The 12754-nt window shown below is 38.7% G+C and overlaps 1 protein-coding gene across 1 annotated transcript; it reads right to left on the reverse strand.

The window, feature by feature from the left end:
• Window positions 1-340: 340 nt before the first annotated feature.
• GASK1B (golgi associated kinase 1B) lies at window positions 341-12487 on the reverse strand. Its single transcript, XM_053941871.1, has 4 exons — window positions 11347-12487; window positions 4486-4700; window positions 1324-1550; window positions 341-1024 (listed from the first exon to the last, which is right to left on the reverse strand). Exons 1-4 carry the CDS (start codon window positions 12341-12343, stop codon window positions 817-819), a joined length of 1647 nt encoding a protein of 548 aa, XP_053797846.1. The 5' UTR covers window positions 12344-12487; the 3' UTR covers window positions 341-816.
• Between the last annotated feature and the right edge of the window lie 267 nt (window positions 12488-12754).

Raw genomic sequence — 12754 nt, forward strand, 5'->3', positions numbered from 1 at the left:
ATGTACTTATTTAGCAGCATATTCACACAAAGCTAAAGCTATTTTTTTAAAAAAATACCCAGTTAATCAATAGGCAGAAAATGCCTGATCATCCACCCCCACATCAGAACAACTTGCATTGAAAAAAATACATTGCAATGAGTGACTCATGATGAATTGTACTCCATAATGGACAAGTAAAAACTGTATTTGTCAAAATAATTATTTTTGTTAAAGCCATGTTCACCTCACTCTCTTTTTAAAATTTCCTCATGTCCAGCGCAAGCACTCCTGCATTTAAAAGAGCTGAATTTAGTTCTTATATTTCAAAAGATCAAAATAAAATAAAGTAAAAGAGGCTCTTGGAAATGTTGGCATTTTAGTATACCTAATAAAAGAAGAAATACCTAAACTATATATGTTTCAGCAAGTGTCATCAATATATCAAGTGCTTACACATCTCTTTTCCCATTTAAACTTGCAATAAAATCTACTGACTTCAATAAGGGAAGTAAGAGCAATCCAGGCTAATGTACTGAAAATCCTGTTGCTAATTTTCAAGCACTTCAATAGAAAGAGTGTTCATGGTACCTACATATTACTGCATATTATCATTTGGTTATTTTTCATTTCACTGGTGACATAGAAGAGACTACATTGTGTTGAGCTGCAGCTGACATTTAATGTTACTTTTAAACCATGTAAGATTTCTTATTTAAAAGTACATTTGAAAGTTTGGGGAAAAAATGATGCTATGAATTAAATCAATTTTACCATCAGTTTCTGCCCCATAAAACATTTTTTAAAGACTTTCTCTCAGATGGAAACAAGACTATTTCATTCATTCATGGGCAATACTTTGGCTCCATGTGCATTTATATAAGTAAGAAGAATTTTGGACCGCCTTTCTATTACATCAATAAGCTTTTCAATTCCTTTTCTGCCTCCTTGGCTCTCCCAGTATATTTTGTCAAGGAACAAAGACTGGAGCAACTTCTCACGTAAACGCTGGCTCCTCAGCACTGAAACTGCAGATTCAGGGAATCTGGAAAAGCACAAAGAAATTAATCAGTTTTTGCCTTTACTCTGAATTGCAGTATTTATGTTGTGGTTTAGCAATCAATTCTAAGAATATAGGCTGCAACTCAGCAAAGGAAGTCCATGTGTGCCTAATCATATGTATGTTAATTGTATCTCTTACAGCTGTGGGATTACTCATAAATTTTTAGATACATCCTGTCAATGTTTTGGGCCAATGATATCTACTCCAGTAGCTTAGTGTCTCATACTCAAACTGGGAAGAAATTATCAATCCTTTTACAAAATTAATAATTTAAAACTTACTCATTGATTCCTTGTAGTATTTTGAAGTCAAGATTGTCCTCATTTCTATCAAAGAAACCCTTATTGTCTATAAAGGCCAAGTGCCTTTGGTCATGCCTTCTCTGAACGATGTGTGTCAGGTCAACAGAATCCTGATCATTGCATTTCAGCTTCAGTCCTTGCTGCATGCAAGAATCCTCCTTGAGAGGTTTGAATCCACAACAATTTCTGTCTAGTCGATTATAGATCTGAAACAAAGCACAGCAGAGTGCCAAGTGAAAACAATACCAAAGTACTTGGGGCAAAGTGTCACTGTAAGACATTGCTCTCTAACCTAACTGACAGAAAAACAAGCTCAGGACAAGTGTAATTAAAAACAGTGAAACAGCAGTGAAGACCTGGTCCTCATACCTTCAGGTACAGCTAAAAGCAGTTTCTCAGACTCTATTTTATCCATTTTATAGCCATGATCTATTATGTCAGTAGAAATTCTTTGAAAATAATGGAACAATACCACCGTGTAAGTGGAATAAGAGGATGGTGAATACAATTCTATTTCCTTTGTCAGAAGTTTTCTTTTTTCCTTACATTTTCTCTGCTGGAGAACAATAGAGCACAGTCTGACACACATAGAGTATCTTCATTTTGTGGGATCTTATAGTCTAACAGTATGCAAAATAACTAAAAGAGCAGTGAGGGGCATAACAAACCATCAAAAACTATAAAATGTAAGAACAGTGTACTTATAATCACAGAGCAGCCTCCCTGTGGTATATACTTTTATGACATGGTGGTCTAGACTATTTTTTCCCATGCAGAACCTCGATTATTCATCACACAGCACTTAGCTGGAAAGAATACATAAATCTGGACTAACTTTGGTTAGTTAGATGTTAGGCGTCTCTTTTTACTTGGTCAGTTCTGTTCCCTTTCATAAACAATGACAAGAACAAGGCACATCCAGAGCAATGGATGCCATTTTAGGATAACCATCTAATATAGGAAGGATAAATCACTCCTTGAAAGTGCTGCTACCCCTTGAGAGTAGATGAAAGTAAATATTCAACATTGCTACAGCCCTGGGCACACAAATTGGCCTGGATTACTCTTAGAAGTCTCACCTTGGACTTCCACATGCCCCACCTTTGCCCCTGGGCACAGGAGCCCCCTTTAAGCTCAGGCAGCTCAGCCCTCCTCTTGTGTCCTTCAGAGGAGAGGGTGTGTGGGGGAGTCTTGTGCTGCTTGTGATTGAGTTGTTGGTTGAGGTTCCTGCCTGTCAGTTTTGGAGCTGTCTTGTCTATGCCTGATGCTCACAGGGCTACAAATGGGGCCTGTGGCTTTCACCATTCTTCCTGCTGGCCTGCCTCCCCTGCTGCTGACCCTGCCTGTCCTAGAGCTGCCTTTGGCTCCAGCTCATCTTCCAAGACAGCAGACTTGCTCCTGCTAACAGATGTTTAGAGAGTGGAGGTCTGGTCTGGTGCATAAGACTTGATGAGTAGCTCATCAAAGGTCAATAATTTTTTCTGTCCTTCATTGTTTACTGTTAACTCTTCAAACTGCTCTAAGCATAAAAGAATTACTGTTCACATAAGCCTTCTAAAATTACATTTACCATTACATTACATACAATTAAAATAAACTACCATTTTATTTTTGCAACTTCCCAGCAAAATTAGGACCCCACCTGATGAAGAACTTTGTTGCATGTTGAAATAAAAAGGCCACTTCTTTAATCAAATGGAAGTCTGAGAATTGGGTTTGTTTTGATTTTGTTTGGGGTTTTTCACACGTAGTTCTATTTCTAGTTGTATTAATGCCAGTGTTCGTTTCCAAATATCAAAATCCCAAGGAAAGGAACAGACTTTTCTTCCTCTTTCTCCTTTCATGAGCAGCATCCATAATCTGAAAGCTGTAGAGCCCCTCTTGTTTCCAGTGTTCTCTCTCCTGGGATTTCTTATTCAATCCATCCAAAGGTAAAAAAGTAAAGCAGAGTCCTTCTAGAAAGACTCCTTTGATGTATAGACCCCATTCCTTTGCACTTCTCTGCATGCATTAAATAGACAAGGAAATCTTGTTCTTACAGACAGCCTCTTCACAATATCTTGCACCATTTCAGTGCTAAGACATAATGATGGAACACTCTGGAATTGATGCATATAGTTTGGCAGAATTTTCTGTCATACATTTATGTACATAAGAGGTCCAAACTCCCAATATTAAAGAATCTATTTTGCTTGAGTTCTTGCAGGACGTGAGTAAAGGTCAACTATAAGCATTTTATATCCTGCTCCTGTTTTACAGCATTTGAAACCAGAGATTAGGAAGATCTATTAGAGGTGTCAAACCTATTCTTCTGAGGGAATTATACTTAACAGAGAATACTTTTCACCATTATTCTTTATTTCTGAATGACTCATGAAGCACAGATTTTTTTTTTTAATACCGAACCCTTTCTTGGCATTTTTTTTGTTTTCAAATTTTTATATTCTGCTGCTGATAAAGTCTGAGAGCACACAGATAAAACTGTAGTCTTTAAGAACTATGAGAGTCACTTTTTGGAATGCATGTTCTTGTCTGGTAGGCAACCAGAGATATAAATCACTCTGATACCAGCTATTAGTACAAGAGTAATTTGTCTCCTGTCATGCGAAGTTCAATCCTGTTGTATCTTATTTTAACCACTCCTTCTGAATAATAGAACAGCAGATTTATCATTCATCAGCTGCTGCTCTACTCCTTCTTTACTAAGTCACTGTCTAGGGTTTTAAAAAAAAAAAAAAAAGGAAAAATTATCCACTACAACTGTTACCTTGCCAAAACCACTTCAGTCACCTCTTGGGGCTGGGGAGGTGCAGGAAGGACCACAGAGTAAACAGAGATTTACAGTTGTGAACACAGTCAAGATCTCTGTTTGGAGAATGCCTGACTCAGTATGAAATAAACCAAGGCAAAAGCCTTTGCTTCCTCTTTTAAAAGAAATGAGTCAGTTAGGTTTCCTGCCTGATTATAAGCTGCATTCTGGATATTTTAATCATAAGAAATAACCAGACATAATTTCAAACTATGCAAATACCTCTCTTCCCCATTAAAAAAAATAAATACACTAAAATTACTTTTTCTAAAAACCCTATGCTTGATCACATGGCTTATGAGACAAATAATTGTGTTCAGCAAACATTTTACCTGCAACAGAAAATCAAAGAGTGCCATCTTGGACCATTCATGATGATGAATTTCAGTACAGCCCCACTCAGTTTTGGGAACTTTACCATTCTGCCAGCATTTCTTCTTCAGTAGCTGCTGATATTGTCCCCATGTTAACCTCACTGAAGAATGAGTACTATTATCTGTTGGACTCAGTGAGGAATCCCAGAGAATAATAGGACAGGCTTGACCACCTGAAAAAAGGAAAAAAAAAAATACCATTATTACAGTGCAATACTATCGGTTTTATTTGATTGTTCCTTAGACATTGCCTAAATGACCTAAAATGCCTGCCTAAAATGACCATTTTACAGATCTGACAGGAGAACCAGCCAGGGACTAATATCTTGACATTCTTTGGTTAATGTGGTCTTATCCTACATCCATAAGCAGCCAGCACAGGACTGGAAACATGGGCATAAAAGATTTTCTTTGTTTGAAGAAAGAGATTAATGTACAAAATCATATACTAAGCCAAATTAATTATTAAAAAGTTTCTAGGTAGGTTAAAAGCCTACAATGCCACTGTGAATCAACAATGTAATTTCCTTCTGATTCCAGTGAACTGCTGATTTTCAAGAGCTGGAAACTTATGTCAAAGGGATTTTCTTTGCATAATGGACATAGAGACACCACAAATCCTATACTCAGAGTGGATTTATTTTGTTATTTTTAGTATTTTAAACCTATAATGTATTACTCCACAGCTCTGAAAGGATATATGAGAATACTAGAGAATGTGAGCATAGCATGAATAAACAACTTGACAAGTTTGGGGCTTTTTACCTAGATATGAGATCTGGTTTGTATAGCAGATATTAAAACACAGAAACATTAAAACAAAGAAATCCTTTATATTTTGGGGTGTGTAGACAAAAGATCAAAATATGTCTTAGTACAGAGAGGAAGAACCATTTAACTGCAAAGCTTAAGCGCTGCTTACTAAAAAGTGTTGGAATACATATAAAGCTCTAAAAATTATTCATATTCATCTTGAAGTTCATTGAACTTAGTCTACACTACTGCACAATTTATTGCATGGTTAAGTGCAGCCTAAATTGTCTCTTTGTCTTCCACATGCCCAGGGAGACAGAGACAGATCTGCAAAAAAGCTTTTAGAAGGCAAGAGGTCCAGGTTTGCTTCTTCAGAAGCAAACCAGACAGAAAATAGCCCATGGAAACCAGGTATCAGTGCCAACAGCGAGGTAGAAGCTGCCAATGTCAATGCTCCAATTGTAAGCAGCCAGGACTGTGAAAAACAATCTCCACACAGCTGAATCAAAAGTAACTTGTTCAAAGGATGCTGACGGTTGTAAAACAACAGGTAAGAAATTATCTTTGCCTGTACCTAGTACTGAAAGATGTGCAAAGATCCATCTCCCATTCACCAAACAAGCATGACAGGCCGGCCCCACGTGCGATCCAGCCCAAGAGAAAAGCCATATCCTTTCCAAATCAGAATGTACCTGATCTCTCTGCCATGGCTTGTACATACAAGGTAGTCCTTCCAAAGCCAAGCCAACCCAGTTAACTTCCCTCCCAGTTGCCCAGGGTTTCCTTAGATATACAGAACGTGTCTTTCCATTAGGAACATCAATCACTCTTTCTTTATGATCAGTATTACCTTTATCAGCACCATGTTCCACACTCTCCTCCACTGAAAAAATGAGCTGAGCACTCCTGAAAATCAGGCTTCTCCTCTACTGAGGTGCCTGAATAAGTATTTAGGTAACTTATTTGGGAAATCCTACCCATTTCTCCATCTCTCTCACTCTGGCTCTAACACCTACACTGCAGATAACTTTACCCAAATTAGAACAGCTAAGGGATAGGTTTCTTTTCCAAGAAAGTTGGAGAAAGTCTATCTAAGCATTGGGAATTGTCACAAAGAAAAAAAAAAAAAAAAAAAGGACAACTTTCCTCAGGACCAAATCTAACCTATTATTTTTATATCTCCAGTTACAACTTATGTAACTATCCATGAATTCTTTCACAAATCAAATACATAAACAGTTTTCTAAGAAAACAAATATCTCCTGTCTACCTAAAAAGGACATGATAAACAATAGTATTATAAATAGTTGAAAACTATGAATAATATCATGTCAGTTTCCATTAAGATACAAAAACATTTTTAAAATACTAAGGTTAAATACAGGAAATGTTTGCATTTCAAAGGAAATGGGAGCAGAAAAGAAGATCCAAAAAAAATCTTTCAACTCTGAAATATAAATTGGATTACAGGAATATGAAACAGCGGCTTCAGTAAAGAGCTGTGACTCAAATTTTTGACACTTGCAGGAAAAACATGAAGATGCTGAATTAAAGCAGATAAGGGGTCTGATTCACAGCTGCATGAATTGGCATGACCCCAGTCAAATCAGTGAAGCTTTTCTGATTCAAACCTGATTAGGATTGGGCTGAAGTTACCTCAACAGTGAAGAGACCTACAGCCACAACCTGGAAGGTGAAGCACATTTCAGAAAAAGTCCAATGTATTCTGTATGTGCTTCTTTCCTAGTCAGCTTTACACAATCACACAGAGGGGTGCTGCTTTTCTGTTGCTGCAACTGCACTGCATTGAATCTCACCCAGAGCTGATTGGGTTCATTTTATTTTTAACTCCTATTTTAGATCTATATATCTACTTAACTATCCAAAGGCAATCTTCAAAATTGCATGAGAATGCTGAGACCATCTTCCTAGTAATTCATACATATTTTTGAACATCAAAACATTTCTAAAAAATATCTTAGCTAAGTTGAATAAGCTAACACAGATGAAACCTCAGGCTGCTAAGGCTAGACCACCTCAAGGTACTCAAACTGCTTCATGTGCAGCTCAGTGATGTATCACTGCATGGCTTCTTCAACATAGCCATCATCTTAGATTTCCACACCCCACATCACTTTCAAAATAAACTGCATGCTTCTGAACTTCATGTGGTCAGGAACCACATTTTGCTCTTGCAAACACTTCTCTCATCTTTTGCTCTGACTTATAGATACAGCAGTTTTTCTAACTTCCTTGAAAGAAAATATTTTCAAACATGCCCAGAAGATCAACACTAAAACCAGAAAATCTTTCATGAGGTAGTTAATGCCCTTTCTCAAACTCAGAATTGTTCACTGTAGGGCAGTACGTCTCACCACTGCCACATTTGCCAGAAGAGTTTAGCTGTCCATGCATTAGTAAGAAAGGATAATTTAGTGTGGAAAATGAGAGGGACCAGCATACAGAGCAAAATTCTGAGAGTTTATGTTTTTAGGTAAAATATAAGGAACAAAAGCAGAAAGCAGAGAGAAGTTAGGCCATTTATTTTTCTTTCATCCCTATACACCTCATTGCAATGTTCTGTCCTGTGCTCATATGGATGTCAGTATTAAGGAATGCATGAAATGTGCATTAGTTGCTCTCTAGACTATGGACTGCATTAGTGCTTGCACATGAACTTCTCTACCCAACAGAATACTGGAAATATGCCTCTTGTACCCCTTTGAGAGGTACAGCACTATGTGGAAGTATTTTAGAGCACTCTGAAAGCATAAAGCAGCGCTAGGTTTGTACTTTTTGTCCTGATATTGGTGATTCATATTGCATAATTTCTGATGGGATGGCAAGAGCAGGCTGATAGCACAGGGTATAACAGATAAAAACTAGGACACTGTTTATAGTCATGCAGAGGCCAGTAAAGCAAAACAAGTGCAACCAGTGGAGCTATCATGTTATTCATCTATTTGCACTAAACCAACAATGAAATGTGTTACTCAAAGGAAGAGTTTCTTGCATGTTTGGGGGGAAAAGGAGGTTCTGGACAAATAGTGGATTGAGTACACCACTGCTTATTATTCTCAATTTAGTCAGACTCAGGATGTCAGAAAACCAGAGGGGAAGTAGCCATCAGCATGCAGTAGTTCAGTCCCTCAGCAAGAGGTGCAACAGAACTGCATAACAGCAGCTATTGTACCAAAAGCTAAACAAAAAGCCCAGCATCATCACTATTCTCCAAGGAGGCAGAGCACTATCCTTACAGCTGTCAGGTGAGACAGAGAAGCCAGCGTGCCCCAGCCCACAAACTCCAGTTGTAGCTCAAGCCTAACAAATACTGCCACTGTCCCAGCCCACAAATGCAGTTGCTGAGCTGGAGGCCATCCATGCAGGCATTTGGCTTAGCTCCTGTGCAAAGGTCATTAAGGTAGGGCTGCAACACCAAGCAAGGTCACTTATGTCTCTTCTATTCCTCAGGTTAAGGTTATGAAATAATGAAGTACCTTAGTGCCGTAGTATTAATGTGACCATCCCAAAACTCAGCACATAAGCGTCAGCCTTCATTTATTCCACAATAGACAGAATTCTATTATTATTTCTTGATGTTTTACAGGATTGTCCTTTTTTTATAGGTGCTTGGAGACATTTTTGACATCTTGTAGGTAGCAATGGAAGTAACGAATGAGTGCTTGTGTATGCACAAAATCATGCTCTTATAGACATTTATGCCCAGCTCAAAAGGACTTTTCCTACCTATACTACTCAGGCTTTTTACATCCCATCAATTCATTGTAAAAGTATGTATGAGAGAAAGAGTTACCATACCTGATTTTTCCATCCAGGATGAATGATGGAAAAATTAGACAAGCCACAAAAAAATTCAGTTAACACTTAAAAGGGTTGACAATTAACAAGGGAAGGTGAGGACAGCAGACAGGGAACTTGAATACAGTATTTTGCTAGACTTTAAAAAAAAAAGTCAGTGTCAGATCTGTGGGAATAAGAGAAATAGAACCTGTACAGGGATTTACTAAGCAGTTCTTTGAAACTGCTTTTGACAAAATGAATGACAGTTTTGAAAAGCCCATTTTTTAAGATTTTAATGCTACATCAAACATGTCTTGTTGGATCACATCACAACTGAGGCAAGCTAAAGGGATGTGTCGGGGAGAGAGATATGTCAGCCCAGAAATAGTGTACATTCGTACACACATGCACAGTCTCTAATCCTGCACTGCTTGCTTTCCCATGTGAAAAACTGATTCACACAAGCCACTCTGTAAAAAATTTTACAGAGCCCACCTATCTTAACTGAAACACATATAGGTTATTTCAATGAGCTAATTACTCATATTATTTTTAAGAATTATATTTTTGCTCATTTTCCTACCACAAATATTTTCACATTATGCCAGACACAAGCACTTAAATAGTAAAGAGCTCAAGTAGTTGCAAGGCATCTGAGTTCCAGCATATTTCCAGAATAAAGAAATCATGAGAGACAAGGTGCAGTCACTGTTCCAAATGCTCTGTTCAGCCTTTAGCTGGAAAAAATGAAGTGAGACCAAAATAGTGTTATTTCTCTTCTCATCACCTAGCAACACTCCTCTTGTAATAGGAACTTAGCCAGTTATGAGGAAAAGAAAATTAGAGGGCAGAATGACACATTCTGTCCCAGACAGTCCAAAACATACAGTAAGGTGACAGATACTGAACAACACAATGCACAATTAGCCTAATAGCAGTTTTCTGAGGTTTGCAGTCTGTCATTTCTGCAGCCACACTGTGCAGTTTCCCCATGTGAACTGCCTTAATGCCTTATGACAGCTCTATAGCAATAATCTTGTTCCTAAAAATAAAATAGGCATAATGTATCTTCCATGCTCTGCAAGTATGAATAATATTCAGAAGCCTCCAAACTGTTGTTCCTAGAGATTCATTCCCACTGTTGTACAGGCTGCCAAAGGAAAGGTTTACAAAGCAGGAAGACACTGGAAATCACGATGTTGTCTTCCTGCTGTCAGACTTTAGAAAATCATTCTAGCATTACTTTTTTGAGTTTCTTCTTTTTAAGAAATGCAGACTGATAAAAAACTATTTGATAGAAGCTGATTTCGAAGCAAGAAATGAACAGCAAAAACACAGCTAGCTGCTTTTGCAATGATTCATTAAAATGCAAACATAGTCCTTTTGGATTTGTGACTGTACAAAAATAGGATTTATGCTGAAGATATATTTAAGAAGGTAGCAATTTTAAAGTAAACTTCTAGATCACATTACATGTCTGAATTCTACCTTTAATTTCACTAAAGGTGAAAAATCAACTTTTTAATTGGAAATTCTATATTAATCATGTAACAGGCATACTGAGATATTTACTATGTGTTTGGATATCTTTGGATAATATATAGATGCATGCAGTGAACCTCAAAATGTACAGCAGAATTCACTGAAATGTAGGTTTTTTTGGATTTTAACTACCAGAAGAAAGGGAAGCACTTTTAAAAAACTTTTCCATTCCCAAGGCGATTAGTGCCATGAAAGAAGATTCAAGCTTCTGCAGGCAGGTTCCCTATGTCTATGAGTAGATGATCTGACCCCATTCCTACCACCTGAGAGATGAATTTTTGTGACAAGTTCCAACAGTATTTTATTAAAGTTGATTCTAAAATATGAAAAGTTTATTTAAAAACATCAGAAAAACCCATTGAATCACAGAGATTCTGGAAACTCTCACCAGTTTCACTTCAGGCAGTCTGTACAACATCATGCAATCTATGGATTGCGCCTTTTTTTTTTTTTTTCTTGTTCCAGACTCGTGTTAGGAAACTTACTGCTCTCAGCAATTCTATCGTATTTGTAGTAAACTTTGGGGTATTCATCCTTTGGACAGAATAACTGCACTGCAGAAGTTAGACACAGACAATAGCTTTATTTCCCTGTAACAATGGGGTTAGTTCTCGGGCTCACAGGAGGTAAAGGGGGTGACTGCTGCTGCCCCATGGCTAATGCCAAGCAGGAAGGAAACCTCTGCACCCCACCTGCAAGCTGAAAACCACATGAATGTGTTACCTTGGAAGAACTCTGATCTCCTGCTTACAGAAGGTAAGCTCCTGTTTAGCCCCAAGATCCTGTCCAAATGAAAGGCAAACACCTCACTCATGTCGAGAGGTCTTTTGACAATTCCACAGTGTCCCTGATTACAAGCAGTTCCCACAGTGCTGGGACCTCTTGCAAATACTGCCAGGACTGCTTTGTGCAAAGGTACTTCTTGAATGCTCTCAATGGGAGAGTCTGCCAGCATGCGCATGTTTAGGATGTCATCTTTGCTCATCCATGAGGGAGGGCTCTCACTATAAATCCTGATATTGCTTTCCTCAGGCTGGAGCTGTGGCTTTACAGCTCCAGAAATCCTCCCAGGTCTCTGGTGACCTCTCTCCCTGACAGTCATTCCTTTATGCCTGTGTTCATTCAGTTGGTACTTTCTTGCCTCCAGAGAGATCACTGGTCCCTTTGTTCCTGCAGCACGTGTGGCCTGCCCTGCCTGTTGGGCAAAGGCCTCTTCCCAGCCCATAAAAGTGGCTTTTGGAAAGTGCTGCCCGTAGGACAAAGGGATTGCATTTTTCTTCCTGCGCTTTGGCTTCACTGTGCCTCTGATGTTGGCAGGCTTGCTGCGCTTGGACCGCAGGGTGATATAAACTACATTGGGTGGCAGCAAGGTCCCATTGCTACCAAGCTGGAGTTCCTGGAAATTGGGTGGTGACAGGGTGCCATCCAGTGGGATGCCCAGAAAAGGAGTTTGAGCTGCATCTTGGAGACTCCTGGAACTGATCTTTCCATGTCCTCCTTTGTGCTGTGGTAAAACATGACCCACTTGGCTGACAAGAAATCCCAGGTAGATCACACAGGCAGTGCCCACTAGCAGATTCCTCCTTGTCCTTGGACGCCTGCAAGTCCAGAGCCTCAGCAGCCGTGAGGGCCACAGGCAGCAAATAAAGAAGTTTTTGATTTTACTTGGCTGATCAAAAGGGGTCATTTCTCTAGTGAATCCACATGATGAAAACAGCATAAAGTCTTCTGTACATTCCAGCCAGGATGATGATGATGCATCATTTCCCTTCCACAATTTCTATTTCTCGTTTTCCAAGTAGCTTCCAGCATGTGTGATGGACAGAGGCTACTGATATGCCTGGGAAAGTGGTCAGCACTAAGGATGCTGACACTCCACCTTCTCAAACTGTTAAATTCTTATCAGCCACCACAGAGGAAGTGATTGGCTTCAGAGAATGAATGGAGCCAGCTGCGTAAGCAAAGTTTACTGACTTGTAGTCTAAAAGATCTATGTATCTTCTTTGCAAACTGCAAAAAGAAAATAGTAGCATTTCCTTTCATTACTCACACATAGCATCTGTGGCTCTATATTTTTCAGAAAAAAAAAGTTCTAGATGAGACAGTATGCATGTAGGAATTTGTCAGGATA

This window comes from Vidua chalybeata, chromosome 4 (assembly GCF_026979565.1).
Source record: "Vidua chalybeata isolate OUT-0048 chromosome 4, bVidCha1 merged haplotype, whole genome shotgun sequence".
NCBI lineage: Eukaryota > Metazoa > Chordata > Aves > Passeriformes > Viduidae > Vidua > Vidua chalybeata.